The sequence below is a fragment of the Pezoporus flaviventris genome, unplaced genomic scaffold, assembly GCF_033815535.1.
Source record: "Pezoporus flaviventris isolate CSIRO_AGI_PZ_B2104156 unplaced genomic scaffold, CSIRO_AGI_Pfla_v1 ptg000073l, whole genome shotgun sequence".
NCBI classification, from domain to species: domain Eukaryota; kingdom Metazoa; phylum Chordata; class Aves; order Psittaciformes; family Psittacidae; genus Pezoporus; species Pezoporus flaviventris.
Window position 1 is genome coordinate 4,317,485 of NW_026892621.1, and position 26,827 is coordinate 4,344,311.

Consider the following 26,827-nt stretch of genomic DNA (forward strand, 5'->3'; position numbering starts at 1 on the left):
TCTCATGTCAAGAAATCCCCACAGACATTAGTGGGATACTGAGTTGTGCTCCTAAGGCCAAATTCTAATTAAAATGTGGCTAAAATAAGCCCTAGATGTGTCCCTGTTTCTCATGTGTCACAGACTCTAGTCATCACTTCCTATAGGTAATCTTCTCGCACAGTACTTCTTTCTCCCTAGCCTGTCCCCCAGTATTTGACATGTATTTCTTCCTACTCATCTGTTCATTATCTATCCAGTGTTTTCCCCCAAGGACACTTTCCATGCCTCTTGGGCTTTACAGGTGAGTTTTTTTCTTACCGGGCTGGGGATCACGGCAGGATTCCAGAGTGCTCAGCAAGATTTTCCCCAAGGCTCGCTTAGATATGTTCTTTAAAAAACAAGATAGCATTACGGTACAAATATGTCCTTCACCACTTCATATGTAGGCAACAAAATCTATGTGCAGTGTATGTGCATTTGAAACTGAAACCAAAATGGAACTGAATCCTGATAACACAAGACCTGCTGTTGGCTTCATTATCAAGCGTTTTATCTTAGATACTGGTCAAATAACAGCAGTTTGTGGAGGGCCCCAGTTCCTTAATATGGCTGTAGAAGGAGAAATAACAGGGATTCAGTGGAGAATACAGAATTTTCCACAGGGTGTTCCTGAACAAACCTGGATGGTAAGGAGCGTAAGCAGGGCATGCCCGACAGTGAGGAGCACGCAGGCACTGGAGTGTCATCCCAAAAGGAGCCTTCTCAGCCCCAGCTGTGCCAGGAGTCACTGGGAACCATTCAAGGTGTAAGTCAGGCCCACTGACACAGGCTAGAGATACAGTGAGATGGCAAAGGGTGGAAACTACTTGTGAGAACTACTCAGGATTTGGATGGTCTTTTTCAGAGGTACGTTTACATCAGGAATCTGTTGGGACACTACCTCCTGTGTCTGGAAAACAAAGTCTCTTCATTTGTGATGCAGACACTAATGCCCTCTCAAGCTGGCACACACTTTAGTACTAGAACACCCCCATCTGCAGGGGCACGTTGTTCTTGTTACAACTTCAGGAACTGAAAATAGATGGAAGCTACTCTGGAAGAAAGATGATGACCTCCCTCACTAACACTGGTCCTCACCTTCTGCTCAGGGCCCCAGGGACTGAGGCATAGTGGAATGCACTTTGCAGCAGGCTTGGATTACACATTACCTCTGAACACAGAGCACAGTTTTAATAGTCATACAATCCCAGCCTGGTTTGTGTTGGAAGGGCCCTTAAAGCTCATCCAGCTCCAACCCCTGCCATGGGCAGGGACACCTTCCACTAGAGCAGCTTGCTCCAAGCCCCTGTGTCCAACCTGGCCTTAATTCCTGACAGGATGGGCATTTGCCTTGGGACAGTCACTGCTTTGAGGTGGATTCTGTTTCAAATGAGATGCTTGGGATATTTAAAACATCAAGGTGAATATACTGGGGAAGTGACACCTAAACCCATAATTTCTGATGAATAAGCATTCTTTTACCTGCAGTATATCCCATCAGGGGTTTAAGGGATCCTTGCTAAACTCTACTGGGGATGCTGTAAATTTTCTTCTTCATTGACAGCATCATTGCCTGTGCTAGTTCTATGGAAGCTGGCAGCATGTGGTGGTGTGATTCCAGCAAGGATCAGCATGACGTGCTGTTATCACTGAGACAGGGCACATTGTGTGATGGATTGTCTCCTAACAGAAATGACTTGCAATAATACAGCTGACCAGTGAATGACATGTTGAAGGCTTGACACAAAAGGTTATTATGCTTGTTGCCAGTCATAGTCTTTACTAGCTTAATCCTTCACTGGATTGGTACTGATGCATGTGTCAGACCTGCAGTAGGAAAGTAAAGTTTCCAGGTGAAGTGCTAAAATAAGTTACCAAATGATGAGATATTGCACTTGTTCCCTAGAGTCATCAGTGGAACATGAGCGTACTCCAAACAACAGAAAGTGATCATAGGAAACATTCTCATCTCACACAGACTGGGCAGTGCTGTGCTGGAAACTGAGGAGAACCCTCAGTCATAATGACACAAACAGTTCCTAGCAGTCCAGTGTGTCTCCCAATGCACTCGTCCTGCAGTTTATCTGCTTTGCCCATCTTTTGGCCAGCACTTACCATTATCGTTCCCAAGCAGGAGATCTCAAGTTATTTTCTAAAGGACTGGCCATATACTTCTGGGATATTATTGCATCAGCTTTGTTAAATCCCTGTTTGGATTATTTGCTAGGTAAGAAACTTCTTATTAAAAACCCATTATTGACCCATAGGGAGGAGTTTTATCCCTTTAATACTAACTCAGTGTCACGTTAGGATGCAGTTAAACAAAGGTCCTTTGCTAGCAGGAAGAATAATCTCATATAAACTTTTCACATTACTAGCATTTTCTTTTTCCTCGTTTCTTCCCAATTTTTGTTTAGAAGATAATGAGAGCTTGGAGATCTGGAGCCACGGAGATCTCTAGGCTTCTTTTGGGAAGTCAGCCATAGGGGTCTAAAAGTGTTCTGCAATCACGAGGCAGTTCCCAGGGCAACCACAGGTAAAACGTGTCCTGATGTACAGGGCTTTGTCATTAACAGAAGGTATGAACACCCTTTTTAGTTTGGGAAGGACACCATCAAACCCAGTTTTAAGTCTCTGCACTGCTTTCTTGCCATACCAAGTCTCGAAGTTGCTGAAGCAGCTGTAAAACATCCATGAGCTTTTCCTCCACCAGGGACAGCCTAACTCTCTCCGTCTCCACCATCTGCAGCTCCATCTTCAGCCCTTCGGTCTCCTCCACCTTTTGCTGCAGCTCACCTAGCAATGGGCATTTCATCTGGACAATGACACAGGAAAATAAAAGCACTGGAGCTTTTCCCTTTCTTGCCCACTAACTGCAAAGCTGAGTTTTCCCCCTTAGCTGGTAAATATCAGTTCACACCAGGTTTTCCTGAAGGGAAGTGTTTCTTTAACATACCACATGAAGTGAAGAGTCAGTGGTTCCAGGGATGCATGCTTTGCTCTCGTGTGTAATGGCCATTCATTTGACACTGGATGCAAGCAGATCATCCAGAAATCTCAAATACTAGCATTGCTATTTCAGTTTTCTGATCTTGTGCATTCCTGTCATCCTCTAGAAAGCACAAAGTGATTTGTGTGCCCTCACCAGCGTAACCAAATCTTTGTCTTACTACTCCTACCATGTCAGTCTTGCCATACCAAGCACCAAGTATGTATACTCATACCAAGTATATATATTCAATGAAATAAGAAGGTAAGTAGCAGACAAGTATTTTGGTTTAAAAGGTGTCTTAATCTCTTTTCCCTTAAGATTCTGGTTCTGCAAAATACTGGTGTTTGCGCTTGGTGAAGCATTGGTTTGCAGCCAAGTACAGAAAAGACTCCAGTAAGACTTCAGAGCCCTATGGAAATCCTGGCCAGGAGGAGACTCCTCAGACCTGGAGCTCCCAACGCTGCCCTGTCAGTCAGTGCAGGCCTCCTAGGATTCAAAAGGTTGCTTTTGTTTCAGTGCAAAATCCAGGTGACAGTTTTGACCCTCAAAGCTGCCACACCATTTACAGACCTCCATCTCTTTGTCACAGACCCAGGCTGTGGCAGATATGTGACCAAGCCACTAAAAAGAGCCAGATTTCCCTGGAAAATATGGCACTTAAATGTTAATTTTGGACCTTTGGGGGCACTGAGAGTTTTCAGGTTTATGAATGAAAGTACCTCATTTCTCAGTCACACTGTGCCCAGCATTCTGAAGTGTTACCATGCCTTGCACTTTGTGGTGGCAAACACAATCTAAATAGATCTATTAATATTACACCGAGTAACAAAATCACGTGGGGTGCATGCCAAGTTTGGTGGCTCTGTTATCCCTTTTTGTTGTCCTGTTTTATCTTCGCTGCAGCTTTAGAGATAACTAAGGAGAGAGTTGAACTCAAAAAGCCCTGATACGCACACTATGTATCTGCGGAAACTTCTATCCTAATGAATGGTGGGAAGGAACTTTAACTCCCTAAAACACAGGTGTCAGAGTGAAAACAGAAAACAATCCCTGATCCACAGCGAGGTCAGTTTAGGTCCTGACAGTGCTAATAGGAAATCAGCCTGTTCTGTCAGCACTGTGAGCTCTGCCCTGCGAGGCACTCCTGCTCCCTGGGCTATACAACAGCTCCAGAAGTTTGGATCACTGCATCTGGTCCGTCTGCCAAGCAGTGATTCCAGCAGCCCTGCCTGAACCCTGCTTTGGGAGGAAGAGAGGAACATTTTCCTGCGTGGAGAGCCAGCTTTGTTACAGTGCTGTGGCAGCACTCCCACTGACACACCGCAAGTACTCCAGCAGCTGAGGGAGGTTTGCAGTGAATGGAATGTGCTTTCCTTTATTATACTGCAGATTGCCTCTGCACTGTTCATCCCACCTGACATAGGCAGGTACTACACATACGGAGTTCTGCCCCCTGCACAGCTGAAGCAGTGTGTGATAAATAACAGAGAGGTAAAAAGGTCATTATTTTTAAGTGTGAAATAGACTTTCCCACTATGCAATAAGACAGATGCTCATGGAAATTCCTAATGAGTGTCCATCTGTCCCAGGCCTGCGCCCTGCCAGCCCTCACCTGCTGCTGTTAGCTGCTGCTTTGCTTGTGTCAGCAGAACCACATTCCTGGAATGAGGCATAGGGAGTCCCTGTTCTTGCTGGGGGGCTGTGGTCCCTGTCCTTGCCCAGGGGCTGTTCCTGCACACCAGGTCTCTATTCACACATACGGCTGTGAATGGAAGCACCACTGTCCCCGTTCAGTGCCTGCTCCGGAGCTCTCCCAGCTCCCTGCTGCTCTGACTGTACAGACAGCACAGGCACTGTGCTTAGCCACAGTGGGGCTTGGACCCAGCATTTGTTGCTGCTGCTGTCTCCTCCTCTGCTTGAGTGTGGCTGCTCCTACAAAGCCCTTTTGGCTTGTATTTCCTGTGCTATAGTGAGTAAAGTGCTTTCCACAGCAGTTACACCTTGACAGCCACCTTGTCACCAGTAAGGAGGCTAATTTCCCAATACCTTTGTTTCATTTATACACATGGGTATGCATTTCTTGTCATCTTACTGTGCTTGAAGACAGCAGCTCGGTGAGCCATTAAACCAGTCTCCCAAATTGATTTCCCTAGCTAGGTTACATCTAGCACCTCTGGTTACCTTGACACTGGCAATAAGATAACGATGCAGGGGAAGCATAAGCTATTTTTAAAAGTGAAAGACTAAGGAGGGATATCAGTAGCTAAGTCACAGGACTCAGAGGAGTGGGATTTGTTCTTAGCTCTGTCAAGGCCCTTCATCAAAGCCAGGGTTTGGATCTGTGCCTTGTTTGTAAGATGGAAACACCACCTTGCCAAACACCAGTTCTGAGAAGGCAGCAGCTGCTATCCAGCCCTCCTATAAAAGGGGCAGAATGCCATGGGGAAAACCTGAGCTCTGGAGCAGTGTGTCCAAACACATTCAGGACCCTGAAAAATGAATATCCTTAAGGAATGTAAGAGAAAATTATCCTATTGTGTTTTCCACATAAAACACATATTAGAGCCACTTTTACAAGCAATGAACCTGAAAAACACTCTCAAAATGGGAAGAGAAGGGTAACAGAAGGGTGAATTGTGCTGTGCTTTTAACTAATTTCACCCTCAAAGGCCTGGAGGTTGGCAAACAGAGCACCAGTTTTCAAGAGAGGCTTCAGAGATGATCTGAGGGACAGCAAATCCCTGAGAGTCTCAGTAATTCTGTCAGGCACATTGGTAGGCACCATAATGGTGGAGGGACTTGGTGAATACACAGATGAGCATTGTAAAGAATCCTTGAAAGGATCTATGAATTAATGTGAATAGTGTTGATTTTGTTGATTGATAGAATGTATTGTGAATCTGCAGAAAGCTTTTCACAGGATTCATCAACAGAGACTCAAAAAACCCTAATGCTGATCCCACCAGGGTCTCATAGAATCATAGAATAGTTTGGGTTGGAAAGGACCTTAAGATCGTCCAGTTCCAACCCCCCTGCCATGGGCAGGGACACCTCACACTAAACCATGTCACCCAAGGCTCTGTCCAACCTGGCCTTGAACACTGCCAGGGATGGAGCATTCACAGCTTCCCTGGGCAACCCATTCCAGTGCCTCACCACCCTTACAGTAAAGAACTTCTTCCTTATATCCAATCTAAACTTCCCCTGTTTAAGTTTTAACCCATCACCCCTTGTCCTATTGTTACGAAGAGTCCCTGGCATCCCTATAGGCCCCCTTCAGATACTGGAAGGCTGCTATGAGGTCTCCCAGCAGGTCACAAGCTGGGGCAGAGCACAGCATGACAGACCAGGACTGAAGGGTGCACAGGGCAGGGAGACAGTCCTGGGGGTCTCACAGGGAGCTCCCCTGAGCTTTCAGCACACTCAGAAATGATCTTTAAAGAGTGAGAAGAGAAGGCTGTGTGGAGACCTCATAGCAGCCTTCCAGTATCTGAAGGGGGCCTATAGGGATGCTGGGGAGGGACTCTTCATTAGGGACTGTAGTGACAGGACAAGGGGTAATGGGTTCAAACTTAAACAGGGGAAGTTTAGACTGGATATAAGGAGGAAATTCTTTCCTGTGAGGGTGATGAGGCACTGGAATGGGTTGCCAAGGGAGGTTGTGAATGCTCCATCCCTGGCAGTGTTCAAGGCCAGGTTGGACAGAGTCTTGGGTGATATGGTTTAGTGTGAGGTGTCCCTGCCCATGGCAGGGCGGTTGGAACTACATGATCTTAAGGTCCTTTCCAACCCGAACTATTCTATGATTCTATGAATGTCGAAGGGTTTCAGTTTGCTCTCAATACAGTTTTTGGGGGCAATCAAAACTAAAGCTGCCTGAGAGGAATGACAGCAGGACCTCATGATATTGCATAGCAGTGGACAGTAAATGATCAGGTGAAATTCAGTGTCAATAATGCAAAGTCAGGCATGCAGGAAGGGTCCACAAAGTTGTACGCATGCAGCAGTGATGACTGCCACTCAGAAGGCGATGTGGGAGAGCTGTCACCTCCTGAACATAGCTCAGTGGTCAGCAGAGGTCAGAACATACCTGCTAGGAGCTATGGGGGAAGGAAGTAGGCACAAACCAGCAACTATGCTTATTGCCATGGAGGGCATGCATTTCAATACTAAGCATCTTTCAGTTCTTCTAGTTCAAAAAGGGTAATAGAGCTTGAAAAGTACATGGAACAATAAAGCGGAGTAATAGAAATACAGAATGGTTTCTGTACTAAGAGAGCTGAGGAAGGCTAGGAATGGTTGTAGCTAAGACAGCATTTCTCACAATTAAAGTCTGTAAAATGATGAGGGAAAGGTAATTTGCTGATTGTCAGGCACAAAACTGAGGTGACAGTGGATGATCAGGCAGCAGATTTAAAGCTAACAAAATCAAATCCTCAAAACCTATTCCTTTTTAACTAGCACGTGGGAGTCCTTGCCCCAAGATACTAAAAGCATTGCTAGCTTTGGAGAAAGGAAAGGTAAATTCATGGTGAATAGCTCCAAGTCTGGCCATTAACCATGATACTCCAGGCACGATCCAGTTCAAGATGTATCTGTCCCTACTGTATCGGGAACCAGGTGCACAATACCAAGAAGAAAACCCTCTGTACTGTTTCTCACTGCTTTTCTCTAAGCAACTGCTGCTTGCGGGTCAGTGTGTGATATTTGACTCTGGATGGCAGGTCATAAACTACCTGCGTTTGTAATGAAGCTGGCAGTTTGCACGCAGGCTGTCATAGAAAGTAATTGGCATTTCTTTGCAACACTGCACTTGGCAGCGGGTGGCTCCTGTTTGCTCCATCCATTGTCCCCAGGTCCTGACACCTTCAGCACCTGCCTTCAGTGAGAGCCATTTTTAACAGCTTGGTGTTGGAAAGCAGAGCTCTGCAGACATGGCAGATCTTAGAACTCTTTCAGCCCCGATTTGACAGGTCTTAGACTGAAGCAGGTATTATTTAGTATTTGAGAGTGTTGCCCTTCACTTGCCTGCTGAGGCTGGTACTTGTTAGATTTGTCAGTTGTCAACATTGAACAGTTCCAAACAGAAATATATAGAGCAATGGATAAGGTAGTTTGTCAGGTCATCAGAGGAAGTGTTCTTGATGGCTATTAAGCCAATGTATTTACTTGCAAGTTAGATGAGAGAGAGCATTTCTCAGTCTTCCAACTTGCTCTGTGTTGGTTACAGGAACAGTCACCTTTTGGGAAGGATCTACTTACTGCTTCTCTGCCTGTTTTCTAGTATCACAAATCCCAAACTGTAACTGCACACAAGATATAAATAAGAGGGTTTAAGAATCAATTTTGAACAACAGGCTCAAAATGATTCCTCCTACTGCTTTTACCTTCATGTTGCAGTGAGTTGGCACTGTGGCTTATTCACCTCCCTGCCTGTCTTCAGAGCAAGAGCAACAGATCCCTGGAGCTTTGTATTATCTATTCATAATGGTACTTCTCTGAACAAGGTGCACGAAGCTAATATCCATCAGCAGAGATTAAAAAGAAGGCAATGTGATACTGCAGAAGGAATGGAGAAAAAAGGGAGAGAAGAAAACTGGCACTTCCTACAGGAAAGTGGTTAGGAAGAATAACCATAAGTTTTTATGTGGGGTAATGTTAAGCAGTGCAGAAGGAAGCTTTGTGTTACTCCAAGGAGGATTGCAGGAATAAACTGTCATCGAATGCTGCACATTGTGTAGGACACAAGTGTGATCTTATTCTGGTTTTAATTCTTTTTCCTCACAAGTAATTTCATTTGATTTAGTCATGGGGACAAACAATATGAAATCCTTGTAAGAGTCAAAGGATGGCAACAAGTAACGAAGCTGAATATTTTACTGTTGCTTTAAACAGCTTAGTGATTAACCCAGTCCTTCTGAAACTACTGAAATCCTTATGCTCCTTTCAAAGGGGTATGGCATACTGAACAAGCGCTGACTGAACCTTAAGACAAAGCAGGCCAAAGCAGTGCAGATGATGCCCTATTTTTGCTTCACAGAAGGATCGCCAGCATTTAAATCTCTGCCCAGCAGTGGCTGCGATGTACAGTACTTTAAGATCACATGGGACTAGCAGGATATCTTGGCTATGTTATTGGAACAGCCTGTGTGTGATAGTGACTGGTGTACTTCTCATCCTCCAAACAAATAGAGTTTCAGGTAGGAACCAGACATGAAACACGGGTGTTAGTTACAGGGGAGCATGAGATGTTTGAGCTGACAAGCTAAAGGCCCAATGAGGAACATCAGCAACAGAGCACAATGGCCACAATGTAAATGCACATGTATATAAATGCAGCTACTTAGAGATTTATAAGTAACTCTTCCACGCTCTGCTTGGCACCTATTACCTCTTCCATGTTTGTTTCCAGTTGCTGCACTTCATGCCCTTTCAGCTGGAGCTGCTCGGTGAGCTGTGTGATCCTCTCTGTGAGCTCCGCAGGCGCCGCTTCACGGCCATCACTGTTGGTGGTCTCCAAGTAAGACATTAGCTTTTTCCACATCTTTTCATCACACCTAGATAGACATTTTAAAAACAAACCAATAGATTAGGGGAACCTCTCAAGGAAGGTCTATGTTTGTAAAAGCCAGGTTTCCTGCAAAACTCTTGGCAGCCCAGATCACAGTTTTGAGCCTGGCTGATGCTGCCTTGCATTAGGTTGGGATGGGCAAAGGGGCCTGCTTCACACTGAAGCCACGGTACCTTCAGGTCATGAAATAGTCTTTGCAAAGGGCTCAGGAAGCATTAACCTACCCACTGGCACAGCAGGGGAGCTTGGCCAGTATCTTCCTCATGTGGTCCACCTGGGCAGGCTGGTCTCCTGCCCACTTCTCCTCCTCCTCATCAGAGGCAGCCTGACCCTCCACAGCACGGAACAGCTGATCCTCTGCATAAGAAACCAGTAACACACATCAGTCCCAGTGGGCCACAGCTATGGCACTTTAACTCCAGACACAGAGAGACAAAAAGAAGAGGTTAGAAACCCCAGTGAAGCACAGCTTAGGGTCCTCCAGCATCTGTGGTAAGGGGCACCAAAGTAAGGCAGGGGAGTCTCTGTAAGGGGCATTGCTTTAAAACCCTTGAATAATTTAGCACTTTCTTCCAGGTAACTTGTAGCTATTTTGCTTCAGCTCTCTTCTTTAAGCAGTTACAAGTGTGAATGATCAGTGTGCTGTAAGGGATAGCGGTCACTGTTCATGTGGACCATGGAACATACGCTTTCAAGAGGAATGAGAAAGCACTGTACCGTGTGAGGTTATTTTTGCCTAGTCACTGTACCAGCTGAGCACATATTCAGAGTGCAGGAATTTGGTACAACTATTCTGTAATTCATTCACAATCTTAAGGTCCTTTCCAGCCCTAACCATTCTGTGATTCCCTCACTGTTTTGTAGGGTCAGTGGTTTTAGTATATAAATGCAGTATTAGCCCTATAGCTAACTAAGGTTTAGTTATATCTTTTTCTATCTCACATGGTAAGTAAGTTATAAACAAGCCATCTGCAATGCAGGTAACTATACAGGTACTATTACAGTAGTATTTCAGTACTGGTTCAGCTGTAATTTACAAAAGCTCTTGCATTTAACTCCTTTTTTTTCACAAGAAGGTATTTACTGGGACTCAGAGGATTATTATGATGCTTGTAATATACTGGGAGTCTTTTGAAACCTTGAGCACATGAAAAACACTGGTCACACCTTTGTTCTGAATATTCATTTTGAGCTGACATCAGGTTAAGCCAGTGTCAACAGGGTTTTTCCTTTTAGACTTCTTTATGCCTAATCACTGTCAGTTAATTCAATAGGATTAATGAATTCTAACAATTATCAAGTCAAATGTTGTTATTTCTTCACATCTCAAGCCACATTTGACCTCAGGTAGCGTTCCGAGTGCTGTGTGTACGTAGTTCTTTCTGCATGGGAATGGTGGGCTCAAGGGGATGAGTGGCCCAGCAGAGACTCATGGCTCCGTGTTTTTGTGTCTCGTTCAAGGGCACAGCACCTGCAGCCCAAGCTACATCACCATTTGCAAGCTGTTGCTGTGAGAAGTTGTACGTGAGCTGCAGGTCTCTGTGCCAGGAGGCAGTGAGTGGTTGCTGCCTGGGGGGTGTTCAGGACCTCTTGGCAGGCTCTGCAGAAGCCCTTGCTGCCCACTGACAGCCCATGGCATGCTTCAGCCTCCCCAGCTCTATTTCCAGCACCAAAGGAAAAATGTTGTTTTCCCCCTTTGGTTAACATTGTACATACGTTTGTTAATGCAACTTCCATTCCAGTGGCATCCACTGTGCCTACTCTATAGGTTATCATGTTCACTAATGTATTGCCTAAGCAGGAACAAAGCTCAATTGCGTGCTTTGTTGCTCTTTTAATTACAGAATGAATGGCTGTATTCTCAGGGCAATCCTCACACTGTATAAACTAACTTACTACAAGTGCTTGCTTGCCGTGAAGCTGTGCACAGCCAAACCACCAACAAAAAGAGACTTTCTACGTTCAGTCTTTGATACATTAGCAGTGAGCTTTTTCTAGCATCACTAATTATCTTGTTGCAGGAGTTCAAAGGGACAACAACCACAGTTTACAACCGTTGTGGGTGCTGTGAGAACTGATCACGCAGTACTATGGATTCCTTGAAGAGCTTCAGCGGGTATGTTTAACCCAGTGAATGAATTGCAGCATCTGGCATAGCAGGCACTCAGATGAGGCTTTTAGAAACAGAAGAAAAGGCCTGTGAGTCTCAAGCAGTCTTCATGCTAAGATATTGAAGACTCTTGTAGTGCTTTCACCACCATAGGAATGTCCTCTGCTCTGATTGAATGTGTAGGGAAAAGAGACTTCTCTGAAAGAGATCTTAGGTTATGATTAGCAGGACTGGAAAGCAGAAAGGAAAAGCAAAACCTTCATCTCCTTTAACATAAAGCCAGTATTTCATTAAAATTCTTCTACTATGCTAGTATTTTACACTTTATTATTGTGATATTCAGGCATTAACTTGTGAACTAGCTAATGTAGAATAACTTGTCCTATTCCACTGACGCAATTGTTTTTCTGCTCTAAGACATTAATATTTACTAAAATGTATATAAAAGCCCATAACTAATTCTGCACCTAGATGTATTCGCCTGGCGTATCGAGGTTCATCCCAGGTGTTTGCGCATCCTTTTATTTGTTCAGCTTTCTGAGTTGTTTTCCTTTTCTGCCCGACTAATCCTTTTTTATCCGATGGAGCAGTTTTTCATGGTTTCAAATCTATAAACCCACGGTTTATTTCTTTATTTATTTCTTTGAAAAGCTTTTGCTAAAAAGCTGCTTGTACTTGAAATATGGGTAAGCGTAGACATGGCAACTGCCTTTGAGCTGGCAAAGTGTCTGATTTGATAAAAGTCTTAGTGAAAACAGGTTTACTTTACAAGTCAAACCATATGGAGAACATGCTGCAGCGTTAATTGTATTGAAATGTCATCATTTTTCACATTCCCAAGCAGCTGCTTGCCAGGTCCAGGCAATAAATACCTAACATTAAGTTTCTGTCACTCCAGTCGGCAGTAAAGATACCCTGTTACTTACAGCTGATGTCAGATAAGTGCTTTTGTCTTCTTTGAACTAGACGTATTCAAAAAAACCCCAAATAATCGCTGAAGGTAAGGCAGACTTAGCACACTTGGCATTTGCTGTCTACTGGGCATGGGAGGCAGAAGATGTTTACCTTCTATGATGGCTGTCATAAATGTGTCTCAGCGTTACAGCAGTAAAATGAGTCCCCCACATAGCTGTCTCTTTGAGAGCCCTTCTAACTGGCTGCTCTGCAAAGCCCTTGGCAACCCCAGTGACCTCAGAAGGCCTTCAAAGGATGCCTCATGTGGTCCCATGAGACAGCACAAGTGTCAATTTTAGGGCAGCAGTTAGTGCTGCATGTGCTAAACAAGTTGGACCTTTTCAGAGTCACTGAAGTAGCCAGCACGTTTCCAGAGGGTAACTGTACACTATTAACTGCACATGGCTCTGCTGGAAGTTGTTTTGCTGCAGTTCTGAGCCTTTATTTATAAAGAAACGAAAACGTCATACTTTTAAGCCAGGAAAAAGGTTTTGGTGAAGTGAATCATATGAGAAAATCAGTTTTTTAAACCATAGGTCTAAGCAATACCTTCAATCTTTCCCTGAGCATAAAATTACTTAGGGACTGAGGGATAGAAAGTTGGGATATTACCTTTTATTTAGGTCTAGGATTTCAAGATTCATTAGGACTGGTTTCTGGCTTTGCTGGGCTTAATAGCTATATTAGTTTTTCTGCTGAGGATCTTACAGACCAGTGAGGGGCTACAGTGCTTGGGTACTGGGTTTGGTACCGTTCTCAGAAGCCCCAGCCCCGCCGGTGGGCGAGCGCCGGTCCTGTTGTTCGACAGCCAGGCAGCATCTCCCGTCTGGTAAGGCTGCTCCCTCCTCCTGCTCAGGGCTGCTGCTTGAGGGAAGCTGGAATCTCACCATTTCTGACCTGCAAAGGAAGGGTGAAGTCAAGTGGACCTGTAGGAAGTAGGAGAAAGCAAGATAAACACACACAGCGTAGCACATGAATGACTCTGACTGCACTCGTGCAGACTTGCCATAGCAAAACAGGGGTATCTGTGCTTGCAGAATGAAACCCCTGAGGGCTGCATTTGGTTGCTTCACAGAGAATCAAAGGAAGGTGACCTTCAGCTGTTCTTTAGGTAGTAAGAACTAAATGCTAGTTATAGCCTCTAGTTCAGGTCAAAGACATCTAGAAGCTACATATGAGAACATTCTACTCTGGTCATAAACTCTTCCTTCCCCACTGGCAGTTTATGGCAGTGCATGCCTCATCTTTACTGTGGGCACCATAACACCACGGCTAGGGTAGCAAGTCTTGCCTCTGGTCACTTGGGCTGGTTCTCTGACTCCAAAATGTCAGGCAGTTTTGACCTGAATCTTTCGAGTACTGGAGACAAAGCAGTGTCAGCCACTGAAAAGTCAAAAGGAATGATACAGAAACAGAGAGACATCTGAAAATCAGTGAGTTAATGGTAAGAAGCATCTCAGCAATGTGCTTCTGCATTGCTACCTCATTGGAAATGGTGAGTTTTCCTGAATAGAATGTGGAGGGTATTACACCTGTGTGTTTTAGAGGAAACTGCTTTCAAGTGGTGATACACAGATCAAGTAATGTACCTGATGAGTACGAGCCCCTAAATTTGCCAACAAAATGATATTGAGAAAAGAAATGAAGTTCAATGAAGGACAGTGACTGTTCAGACTGAGGAGTTTATAGTTACCTAAATGGACAGGACTAGGGCAAAACCTTCAAGGAAATTCAGGGTAGCACATGTTAGAGAAAAAATCCAGAACATATATACATGTAGTTGAGTTGAAAATGTTCTAATCCAGTCAGGAAAAGGACCCGTCTGTCAATCAAGAAATGAGGCAGGTCACTGTAAGTCATTGGGTGTAGTACAGTTGAAACATCTACTGCACACAAGCTAAAATCTAACAACATGGGTTTATTTCCTTAATAATTCAGCCTTCTAATACCTAAAAGGGGCCTGCAAGAAGCCTGGAGAGGGGCTTTGGACAAGGGCCTGTAGGGACAGGCCGAGGGGAACGGCTTTAACCTGCCAGAGGGGAGACTGAGATGAGCTCTTAGGCAGAAGCTCTTCCCTGTGAGGGTGCTGAGGCGCTGGCACAGGGTGCCCAGAGAAGCTGTGGCTGCCCCATCCCTGGCAGTGTTCAAGGCCAGGTTGGACACAGGGGCTTGGAGCAAGCTGCTCTAGTGGAAGGGGTCCCTGCCCGTGGCAGGGGCTGGAGCTGGAGGAGCTTTAAGGTCCCTTCCAGCACAAACCAGGCTGGGATTCTAATAAAATATTACATTTTGTGAAGAATGGGAATGGAATGTGAAATGCCAGAAATGACGAGTCCATTGGAGCTACTGCTCTCTTATTGGAATACATTTGGTTTGGTTCAGTTTGACTCTCATACCTGCTGTTTCATAGGATGTACTGAATGACAGTATCACTTATTCAGAGGAAATACCATGGAAGTATGAAACAGTTGACGTAATCAATTCAGACACTCCTATTTACATGCAGAGTAGTAAATAGTTTCTATGACATGGAAAGGCAACACTAATACTGAATTTATTTTAGGAGTCTTTTTTTTTCCCCCACAATGTACATATGTAACTTAATGCCACAAAATGTTGCTGAAATCAAAGCTATGAAGAATTTAAGAAATTAGACTGCTATAATTCAGTAAGAAACTCATAATTACATTGGATAAATGGAAATGTGGTGGATCAGTCCACACATATAAGTTTGATATCAAGCATTTTCCAAGGTAGGAATAGGCTACCCCTCAGGTATGGAGTGAATCGAACACCAAGTCCAATCCATAGCGAGCTTGTGTGCGTTGTGTAACATAATATTCTACATTTCCTATAGAGTGTATTTCTATTGCTTCCTTTTTTTTCTATTTGGCAAGCATTTTTCTTTCAATGGTTACATCAGGATATTTTCCTGTTTAGATCATATACTAGTTCTACTTTTCCCAGTAGGAGCTGCCAGATAGATCACAAGGAATCTAGATGCAGAAGAAAGCAAACTGAATTCAAGAGTTTTTTTAAGTCAGTTAAGGTCCCTCCAAATTCCTCCTCAGTTTAGTTTTGGGCTAGTGAATGTTGAGCATTTCTCGTGCTGAACACATTCAATAGTCATCAACCAGAAGTGAGAGTTAAAGCCCTGAGCAATTAGTCCTGCTGAAACAAGTTGTAGACCATCATCTTTTTGTACAAATCTACATACTTCCTGCCTGTGAATTCTACTACTGCTGTAAACAGGACTTGGGATGTAGCAATAGAAAAGCTGGTGCCAAGTTGAAGATAAGTACTGCAGAGAGCTTTTGTTTAATCTAACGCAGCTACTGCCAGTTCCTCCAGAACCACACCAATAGTAGTGCCCTTGTTGCTTGTCCAAGTATGTGAAGTAAGACCAGGAATTTAACAGCAACAACCACCAAAGTCAGTGTGTCAGGATTTGTGTACGGACAGAAGCTGAGGGAAACCATTTATTTACCCCCTCGAGCAGAGCTGATTGCATAAACCCCAATGCCATGTTTTATTTATGACTTTTGGCATGATTTAGCTTAGCAACAATTGGATTTCCTGTAAGCTAAGGGAAAGAGCAGTCTCCAGAACAGAGCCTGGCTAGTCAGTTAGCTCCATTAGTGCTGGAAAAAGGAATGATAAAGCAGTGCACAGATCAGAAGCACTGTTAAGCTTGAACATTCAAAATGGGGCTCTTGGAAGCATCGCAGAGCTTTGGTGTTCTGCACAGTGCAATATAGTAGTGTCCCCCTGCCCACGGGGGACATATATATATATATGTTTTATTTTTTCTGAGGTGTGTTAATTTCCTTCATTTAAGACACAAGTATCTTGGGCTCTGGTGTGCAATAAAAATCCTTGACAGCTTCTTGAGGACTGAGCCTGGTTTTGTGCAGATTGTTCTTTCAGGTTTGGGCGGCAGCATCACTTCGGAGGCCTCCAGAGCCAATTCACATCGTGCAGACATGTGGCTTTCCAGTGAATACTCACTGTAGCCTCAGAGCAGCTTAAGATTTTAACCCATAAACCACTGATAATATTCAAGTATCATGGAAGTCTTTTCTAGCAAAAGTGGGTGACTGCTGGGATGTTCAATGGGATATCTGCTGGTGGTATCCACACGTTACACCTGGCAGCCTCGCTTCCATTGAGCTTGAAGTCCAAGGAGAAGTTTGGAAAGAAACCCAATCCTTCCCATAGAGTTCAGGACTTCGAGTAGCAGACTCTCTCTTCCCAGATGAGACTCAAGCCAGACCTAAATAATAGCTCTATCTTCTGCATAGTTCTTGCAAGGGAACTTATAATTAGTTGATGAAATCTGGTAATTCTATATATGTATAATATATAATATATATAATTCATCTTTCTTGAGAGGACCTCATCAGCTATCTCCTAATGTGGAGAAATGAAGGGAGCCACGCAGACAGCACACGCACTATTGGCTAAAGACAGCCCCGTCTGTCTTCTCTGGAGATGCTCATCTGGGGAAATGGAAAGAAACGAAGTTTTCAGCAAGAGTTTTCACACCCAGGTGCTTCAGAATTTAAACCCTGGTTCTGGCGCAGGGTCTATCATTTATACCAAATCACACCGTGCCTTAGTTTCCCCACCACAAGAAATACAAGCCAAGTTAGCGAACCTTATACCCCCAATAAAAGGCAGCCTGGATTCAGATGCAGCCCTGTTTTCTAGAACCACACGTGGAAATTACCTTCAAGGTGTTCAGCAAAGGGGCAGATCTTTAAATGTGTTTAAAGGAATGCGTGGGCAGACAAGCTGGAATTTCAGAGCTCATCCTGCCAGATAAAAATGAAGGGAAAAAGCAAGCAGCAGCACGAGCACATACAGAAATGTTAACCATCCATCGCCCCCCAGGACAGCAGCTAATAGACAATGTCAAGGATCCACTGGAAATAACAGAACTGGAAATGTGTTGTTTTGGTCCATCTTGCCTGGAGCCCAGTGCTGTGGGGTGCTGGGTACGGGTTTATCCCCAGCAGTGACCGTGGAAGGCGAGAGGAAAGGACAGGACACTAGCCTGATGACAGAGGTAAAGGGAGGGGGATGTCCTGTGCAGTGGAGCTCCCAAGGAGGGATGTATGAACAGCTGGCTTTCATTCATGTCATCCAAACCTGGTGTCACCTGCCAGGTTTGGTGCCAAAGATCAGGAGGCACAGCTAGAGAGCTTTTTGGCTATACAGAAACTTCTAACACTGCTCACGTAGCTGCAAGGGCAAACTTGCCTTTCCCTAACTATAACCAGAAACTAAACATGAGATGGATTGAAGAAGGTGCTAGACAGCAGTGTTGCACAGAACAGCTTAAGGATAGCCTTAAGGATACTAATGAATCTTTGCTGCCTGTTGGAAGAAAGGGGCTGTTTCCTTCTTTTAATTTTGCCATCAATATAGGATCCTACATTCATTCACTTTTTATTTGCTTCAGTGCCAAAGCTGCATCTTTAATTTCCAAGTGGCACAGTTTTGGGGATGTAAAGAGCAGCCTGACAAAAGAGGCCAACTGTTAGCTTTTGCTGTCATGGTAAATGCTCGAAGGAGGAATCTTCACTCATTCTTAAACATAGGTTTAATTCTTTTCTCATCAGCATTCATACAGCATCAAATGGGTCTCCATAAATGAGAAGAAGAGTGAATAAACAGACCATTTGTTTAGGGCAAAGATCAGAGGGGAAAGTAGTGCTGGGGCTGCCTGGGAAGCGTTTGGGTATGGAGCAGTGTGGCCAGGCTCCCATGGAGACAGGCAGACAGTCCACATTCACGTCAGAGTCTTTGTGCTGCAGATAATGGGCAGCTCTGGAGAAGGAAAGTTGGAGAAGAGAGCGTTTGCAAAGTGCTGGACCTTGAAGCAATGACCATGACTAATTGGCTTTTAATTGCCTCTCCTCCTATTGTTGTGGGACCCCCCCTCCCCGCCCCGCTTCTGGTGCTAAACACATCTTAAACCTCAGTCATTCCTAACTAGCATAAAGTAACTGAGGAATTATTTAGCTTCACATTCATAGACCTTTAACCAGGAGGATTGTATGGAGCAGATCAAACAGCTGTCTGAACGTGGACATTGCCCTCACTATAGTTCCACAACCTCAGGTGCACTTTGAGAAGTGTATGAGGAGTTTGTAACCAGAAGGAGGTGTGATCTTTATTTTTGTGCTGTTTTACCCCAACTGTCCCAGTTCAGGGAACCTGGAATGGTTTCAGTTTTGATTTTTTCTCCTACAGGGAGTCACAGAGTTCAGAAGGTGTGCACATTTCTGATTTATTTATGACTTTTCATGTAACATTCAGATCAAATAAGTGTTCAGGCTGGAGCTTAGTGTCTGTTTGGCGTTTTGACTGCATCTGTCTTTGGTTGGTGCTGTGAGCCCCTCTCCAATAGGAATCATATGAATGAACTTCCTCGGAGCAATCTGGATTTTACATTTCTTAATCTCAGGTTCTAAACAGTTTGATCTGTAAAGTATTAAATATGAGGTTTTAGTAGCTATCATAAAGATGTAGTTAAAGAGCCTTTATAATACCAGCTACAGTGCTGGGAGGTTTCCTGTTACTGACTGACTTTCACTTTCTTGCCAAAGTCACCATCTTCTAGAACAAAAACAACGTTGCTGATTGCAATGTGTTTTCTTGCAGAATCTCTTCCTCCACATCCTCTATGAACAGGCACATCTTGGCACTGTCACGAGTAGCAGAGTTCTGCCTTGCTGCCATGCTAATTTCCATGCACAGCTTTTCCCTTGCACGTTGCTTTCCTGTGTCGTTTGGGTTAAATTTCTCACCATACATTAATTTCGTAGGATGATCTTTTCGATTTCAGGCAAACAAAAATAACAGAAGTCAATGAATTCCTAAAAGGCCTTGTATCTCCTTTGTCTGCAGCACAGACTGTTTCGAAGAGCTCGGAAGTACTGGACATGCTTCAGTCCATGGCCAAGAAGAAACACATCTCCCTCCTTTAAACCTTGCTTCCACTCTGCACCTTCTCATACGTGACCGTTGTGCAAGTTGTGCACGTGCTTGTGCTGCTATGACGCTAGATTTGTGACATGAGGTGTGTTTAAAACACTCCTCTTATTTCTAGAGAGGAGCCTGCAGCTTGGATCAGTGCATGGCCTGAGAGTCAGGGGATGGCAAAGCACAGGGCTGGGAAGGGGTAGGCAGATGGAGACCTTTTGGTTGGGTTTTACTGCCCACGGAAACACACCATTGAATTACAACCTGAACAGGTACAGTGGTTGCAGTGAGAATGAGAATTACAGCAGCAGCAGCTGTGAACATGGGGAAAGGAGACAGGGCTGGGATAGAGATAAAGGGACAAAGGATGAAATATGCATCAGGAAGTGCTTAAGGGTCAAACATGCTCCCTGATATAATGTGGGATGTTATCCAGGTTCTTGAAGTCTTGCCACTGCTCTCCTATCAGTACCTGTTTGGACAAACCATTTACAAATGAGTTTCTCCTCCCTCCCCCTCTGCAGCTCCCCACGGAGGATGGGAATTTACTGTGCTGTCAGTCGCTCAGTTAACCAGGAGCAGAAATCTATGCAGAGAATGTAGAGAATCTGACCCTGTTCATGGAGATCACAGATGTCATGAGGATGCTACCTCCTATGAGTCCTTGTGCGTTAAGTGTATTTGGTTTGGTTTTGTTTTTTTTAAGGTTATTTGGGAAATTTCCTATGTGACCTTTGCCTCATTCAAGGCAGGGGATGAATGAATTCTGTGGATGGACAGCAACTTTAAAGAGAAGGAAACTTCTGCAGTTCATTCTTCATCTGTGAAAGCTACAAGTGGCAAGTCAGGTGAGACACAGGGACAGAATGGGTACTGTTGTTAAAGCAAATAAATGCTCCTTTGAGGAGGTAGATTCTACTCTCATCTCCACCAGAGACCCTGCATAATGCTGGGCAAATGAGGCTTTCTACACATAACGCCCTGTTCTGGGTGTGCAGGTAATAAGAGGGTCCTAATGGTTCAGGGTTTTTTTGGCATGGAATTTGAGACTATGGGGCTGCATCTCCACAGTATCTTAGGAGAGCTGCAGCCAAAGCATGGGACCATGGAGACAATGCTGTGTGTGGGTTGCCCTGAAACACCAGGTACTGTGAGCATTGAAAGAAGTGGGCACCTAAAATGAGCAGAAAGTTCTGAATGCAATCTTTAGTCTGGTAGATCATGCTGTGGTGAAGAGAATACCAAAAACCTCCTCATTCCTTTTCAACCTACCAGTTAAGGCCATATTGATGGCTTGGCTTCGCGAGCAAAGATTTGGGAAGGGCTTTAACCACGCTTACTACAAGCTTGATGACCAAGGGCAAGTGGGATATCCAGATCTGTTTGGAAAAAAGGCTGCTTAGGCAATCAAGAAGTGTCCGACCACGACTGTCATTTACAGTTAAGATAAATGTCAGTGCATTAAGCCTAAGTACAAATTAGGTGCTCTCATGCATGGATATACACACACCCCCATGCATACATAAGCTTCTTGCAAATAAATGACTAAGGAAGTTGAATTCAAACTGCACGGACCTGTTTCTGGGATTTACAGAGTGCATTCCTTTCAGCTCCGAGACACAGCTCAAGATCTGAGTTTTCCTTAACCTTTAGTTCGTTTACCATTATTAATAAACTATTAGTCATTTGGGCTGCTCTGTGGAAGACAACATTTGGTAACTAGGCTAAACAGATGAGGTAACTATAGTGCTGTTATGAATCCTGCACCTAGCAAGAGATTACGTTACATGGCGGTAGTTCTTGAGTATATCCTTGATGAACCAGGCTGCTTTTTCCTCCGTGAGGGGTATTTTAAGGACAGTAGCCACTGTACTATCCAGGAGAAACATACATCACTTTGGAATCATGTCATTCAGATATTCCTGCCCCTCGAATTCTTTTGTGACAAGCTAACGGAAATAATTCCCAGATGTTGTTCCACTGGAATCAGGAGCTCTATTACCACACCCTGCAGCTAGCAATTCTCATACTTGCACTGAAATCTGGAGATGCAGACCTAACTAAAACGAGGTAAATCAAAGTGGCACTTGTTCTTGATGGGGCTAATAGTTCAAAAGCTACTTGCTAAAGCTTGCACAAAGCTTGGTGGCACTCTGAATTAAAAGCTTGGATGCAACTTTCCTCCTAGTCATGCAAATAGAAGTCACAGATCCAGTACTCCATCTTTATCTGTTACATAGCTCTGCTCTGGGGCTTCCCTTGAATATTGGAACAATTGTTTTAATTTAGTGTAGCTGAAGCTGGCAATGTCAGAATCATTCCAAAAGCCCCCAAGACTCAACAGATTGGACCTGGGACTGGTGCTAGACCCCACAATAATGTGAAGTAGCCCAACAGTCTGTATCTGAAGAGACAATGCTGAGGGATAGCTGAAGGACCAGAAGGGCTTTATTTAGTATCGCACTGACCACTAACCATTGGTTAAATAACAGCATCTCCCTGTTACACCAATATGTTAAATCTTTTCAGCACAGAAAGCCTAATGCCCCTTGGTGGACATTCCTCATAGGCCCTGTGGGTGCAGCAGTAATTCAGGGTAGCTGGCTTTGTGCAGGTGCATTAAGAAGACTTCTGCTGTTGGTTTGCACACCATGCTATACCAGCCAAGTCAGCTGTGTTCCACAACAGCAGAAGAGAATGTGGATGGTATTGGCAGTGGCCTGGATCCAGGCTGCCACTTCAGCACTGGGGGCTGTGCCAGGCTGCTTTCCATGAGATACTTCACATCCTGTGAGTGCCCTTCCTCAGGTTTACATCCCCCAACCCTGCCGCCTGGTGTTAGCTGGAGACTCCTTTAGCAATGTTATGGGTCCACTTCAGACAAGCAGTGCAAAATTTACTTCTCCAGTGTGTGTCTGAGGTGAGCCTGAAGCTCATGTAAGAACAAGTTCTCACTAGAGACCATGCTTCAGCCAAGAAAGGTTGAACCAGATGATCCCTGAGGTCCCTCCCAAGCCAGAATTCTATGATTCCCAGCCCTCTTTGCTTCCAGTCAGGTGGGCAGTCTCATTGGCAGAACTTCTCTGGACATTTTTTGATATCTCCTTTTAGCCTATAAGGAATAGCAACAGAGGCATATGAACAAACACCACCATAGCCCCCCCTAATTACATCAGCATGAGGTGCGTGTATGTATTCTCCAAAGCCTTCTTCCTGACCTCCAAAGCTTTATTTTTGGAATTCTCTCCTGGAACCCTGACTTGTATTTTACAGAGGGATGCTTGAAAGCCTACAATGAAAAACTAATAAATACCGTGAAATTCTAAACCGCTGATAGCTATAACCCAGACACTTGATATAAGGCATAGAAGCCAGATAAAAAAATGCAACAGAGCTGTGGCCCTGGAGATAATTTCCTTCTGCCATTGCTTGTATAACACCAACCCCTCTCGTGTACTCCTTCACGTAGACACGTGCTACTTAATCCCAAGGAATCCTTCTGTTATCTTCTGTGTGCTAGAGCGTACGTCAGTAAAGATCGTATGTCCAGTGATGGTTTTAATGTCTCCTAGATAAAGAAATGTGCTCTTCCTAAACAGAGTCAGGGAGTACTTGGCAGCAGGGTGGGGATCCTACTGAATAAGCTCTTAGAGCTTACAATGTCTGACAAAAGGCTCTTTGTCAGTTCTCTGATGTTTGCAGACCTGCAGATATCGCTGAGATACGTGCCCCTTCCCATGGACTGCCATGTGAATTCCTTTAGGACGTACTTCAGAACTTCACAGACACAGAGCCTCATGGATGTGGAGTGGCAGAACAGGAAGATGGCTCACTTAAGGCACAACGTTGCTGTTAAAGTGGCTGCAAGTTATTTCCTACCGAGCTGGAAAATGCATCATTAACGTATGTTAACAGGAGGGGCTGCACCCATCGATCCTGTGGCTGAGTCAAACACTTCTCAAGCTCCCGCAGGACAGCTCCATGAAGGCCTGTCTCACTGTTTGGTCCCTGCAGAGCCGTCCTGAGGCCACTGCTGGGCCCTCAGTGTGCAAAGGGAGCACGTGGGTTCTGTGGGACCTGAGCCCGAGGTGTCAGTGCCAGCAACCCTCTGCTGTGAGCGTGGGGAAGTCACAGCTTCCATGTTCCTCAGATCCTGTATCAGGAAACCACAACAATTACCTCATACTGTTGTGTTTTCTGTTTCACTGATGTTCGTCAAAACATCCTTACCTCTTGAGAGGCTGTTTCTCTACTCAATACTGTATAATTCTGCATGCTCCTTCATATTTAATCTCTGTGCTATTCTGGTGCTTATTTGAACTAGTTTTAAGTTTCCTGAAAGCAGCCTGCCCTTTGTTTTCTTGAAGCCTTTACTGTTCTGGTAGCTGACTTGTGCAGAATAACACTGCCTTTATAGTAATCCCAACTTAATAACTTTCCTTCCCAAATGTTTATAAAGTCATTTGCCAGTTCTCTATGATCAGAAAAGATGGTTTAGTATTCCTGCATTTATTATAGTCCTAGGTATATTTTGACAGCAAATACAGCAGCTTCTATTTAATCTTTTATTGGTTACATGTTTGAATAAGAAATGTATTATTTAGAGGTTGAAAGGGCAGTGACAGAGATGTCCCATAACCTTACATAACTGTTCCCTGTGTATAAGAACTGATTTCTTTACCCTGTGTGTTCAGCACTCTGGCTCATCTGCTTTCTCCATGGGTGGACCTCTGTTTGTCTTAGCAGTGCCTCCAATTTCTTTCACTGATGAACCCCAGTCCAAGCAGGTTTGCATTGAATTTATCAGCAGATTTACTTCAGCTTTGCCTAAGTTTAAACTTTTCATGGTCTCTTTCCTACTACAACAGAATAGGTGAGCAAGTGCATATTTTAAACCAAAGATATAGTCCCATCGAGATAAACCAGTTTAACTACACTTTAGCTCCATTGTATCAGTTGCAACCCTTACATAAATGAAGTTACATACATCCTTACTGAGTAGATTCCTGTGTTACTGTTTTCAAACCACTGACCCGCTCCAAGTTCAGGTTATGGTTTGTACAAGCTCATTTAACAGCCTTCCTAATGCTTTTCATTTATAAGCTATCTTCCAGTTTCTCTAATAAGATTATACTGTGCTCATTTCATAAAACTGGGATTCAGATAAGGTTCAGGCAATCTCCACTAGTCCCCTGGGATGTACTCCTCCATCTCTTCTGCCAGTTACTCACCTGGGACTTGCAGGATGCCCGTTTGCAACATCACTGAACACTTGTAGAAAGTCAACCTAAATTAATACAAGTATTTAGTGGAGGGAGAAAAAGGCTGGGCTGATTTGTTTCTGTCTCTTCTGAAAAATGAGATGCCAGAAATGTAGGTTAATGTACCTCTGGGTTTTACTGATGCCTTCCAGCAGAGCAAGGATGCTACTGCAAGGGACTGCAAGCTAAAATGGTTAAGCAACTGGGCAATGGGAATAAGCATACATTGAAAGACACTTAAGAGGTGTAACTTGGACACAGTAGGCCAGCAAAGACAGAAGCTAAACATGCTATCGTAGTCATATTAGCATTAGCTGGACAGGGCTGCTTGATGCCAATGGATTATTGGCCAGATCTTGATGGCTTCTCATTTCTGGAATTGCTGCTGCACTATTAAGGCCTGTATTTGTATAGAATGTGGCTGTGGGGTTAGACTGCAGGACTGCTGGTGCAGGATGCAAATGATGTAACTTACCATAAACATATATTGTGCCAGTGTAAGGGAATCATGACCTAACCTGTCTGAAATCAGCAGGCTCATGGTCTCCCTCAGGAAGAGTCACCAGGGACTGCAGCGATAGGACAAGGGGTGATGGGTTCAAACTGAAACAGGGGAAGTTTAGATTGGATATAGGGAAGAAGTTCTTTACTGTGAGAGTGGTGAGGCACTGGAATGGGTTGCCCAGGGAAGCTGTGAATGCTCCATCCCTGGCAGTGTTCAAGGCCAGGCTGGACAGAGCCTTGGATGACATGGTTTAGTGTGAGGTGTCCCTGCCCATGGCAGGGGTTGGAACTGGATGATCTTAAGGCCCTTTCCAACCCAAACCATTCCATGATTCTGTGAAGAGCTGGTGGTGGTATAGTTTCTTCAGCACTGATGTATGGCTGGGATAATTTCCTAAAATTGCCTGTAGACCCTTCAGGTGTGTTCCCTGTTAACTAGGGCAATGGTACAGTGAAATCCTGGCAGAAGCCCTTGACAAGAACCATACTGTCAGTGATAACATGACTTGCTTTTGCAGGGCAAAGGAGCAGGCAGATTTTATTAGAACTTAAAATAACTCTTGCTCCTCCCCACAACCCTACTTTTTTTCAGCTATTTTAACCGAACAAGCAGAAAACTTGACTGAGCAAGTAGATACTGCGCTGGAAAGTGCATGTAGATTATCTAACAAGAGTATGAACATTGGAAACAAAAGCACCTTCCATCCTTTCACAATCCCTGCAGTTGGTCTTTGAAACACTCAGCCATTCAGCAGAACTGCAGTACTTGGGGGGTAAATGTCATCCAGATTCAGTGGGCTGAGCAGGCCTTCAGAAACAGACACAAAATTATGTGGACATACATTAAGTACATTTGCTACTTTTATCTGGATTTTTTAGCTCCACAGTCTTCAAACTTAGATTAAAGCAAATCAAAGCTACCTTAAAGGTAACTGAAGTAATGCAGAAATCAACTGAGAGTGATTCTGTTTAAGGTGATGTGTATTTAAGGTATTGCAAAACTTGCTGCCATTAGGTTTTGAAACAAGGTACATTCTGTAGGGAAGATCTTTACTCACATATGGATCAGTGCTGCCGTGTTACTCCCTGAGTAATGGCTGGTCATCTGTGGACACCAGAGAGTATAGCACAGCCCTGTGGTTGCTCTCGAGTAGCAGAGCTCAGAAATGAGGTGAAGGAGAGAGGGGCAGATGGAAATTGTTGCTGGGGAAAACTCCTTATGGGAAGGCTGGGGAACCTGGACTCATGTTTTCCCAATCAGCGTTACTCTAAATGATTCTAACAAAATGCTTTCTTTCTTTGCTTTGCTTTGTCTTTTCCCCTTATTTAATTGTCCTAAGGCAATGCTCGTGGCAGGTTTTGCCCTCTTGTCCCCTCTGTGCAGACACCCCATAGCTTGTTTGAGCGCTCAGAGTTGCCTCTGTGGG

At 44.3% G+C, this 26,827-nt stretch overlaps 1 protein-coding gene across 4 annotated transcripts in view; it reads right to left on the minus strand.

Annotated features, from left to right (window-relative positions):
- Window positions 1-26,827, minus strand: part of EFCC1 (EF-hand and coiled-coil domain containing 1) — a 51,768-nt gene that overhangs the window by 1,674 nt on the left and 23,267 nt on the right. The window contains exons 3-7 of one of the 4 annotated variants that reach the window (XM_061472987.1): window positions 13,400-13,545; window positions 9,809-9,941; window positions 9,405-9,570; window positions 2,678-2,836; window positions 301-370 (exon numbers count right to left, since the gene is read on the minus strand). In XM_061472987.1, coding sequence (XP_061328971.1) covers window positions 301-370; window positions 2,678-2,836; window positions 9,405-9,570; window positions 9,809-9,941; window positions 13,400-13,545 — 674 coding nt within the window. Of the gene's footprint in view, window positions 1-300; window positions 371-2,677; window positions 2,837-9,404; window positions 9,571-9,808; window positions 9,942-13,387; window positions 13,546-26,827 lie in introns of all 4 variants that reach the window. The other 3 variants (XM_061472986.1, XM_061472988.1, XM_061472989.1) reach the window with 3 other exon arrangements.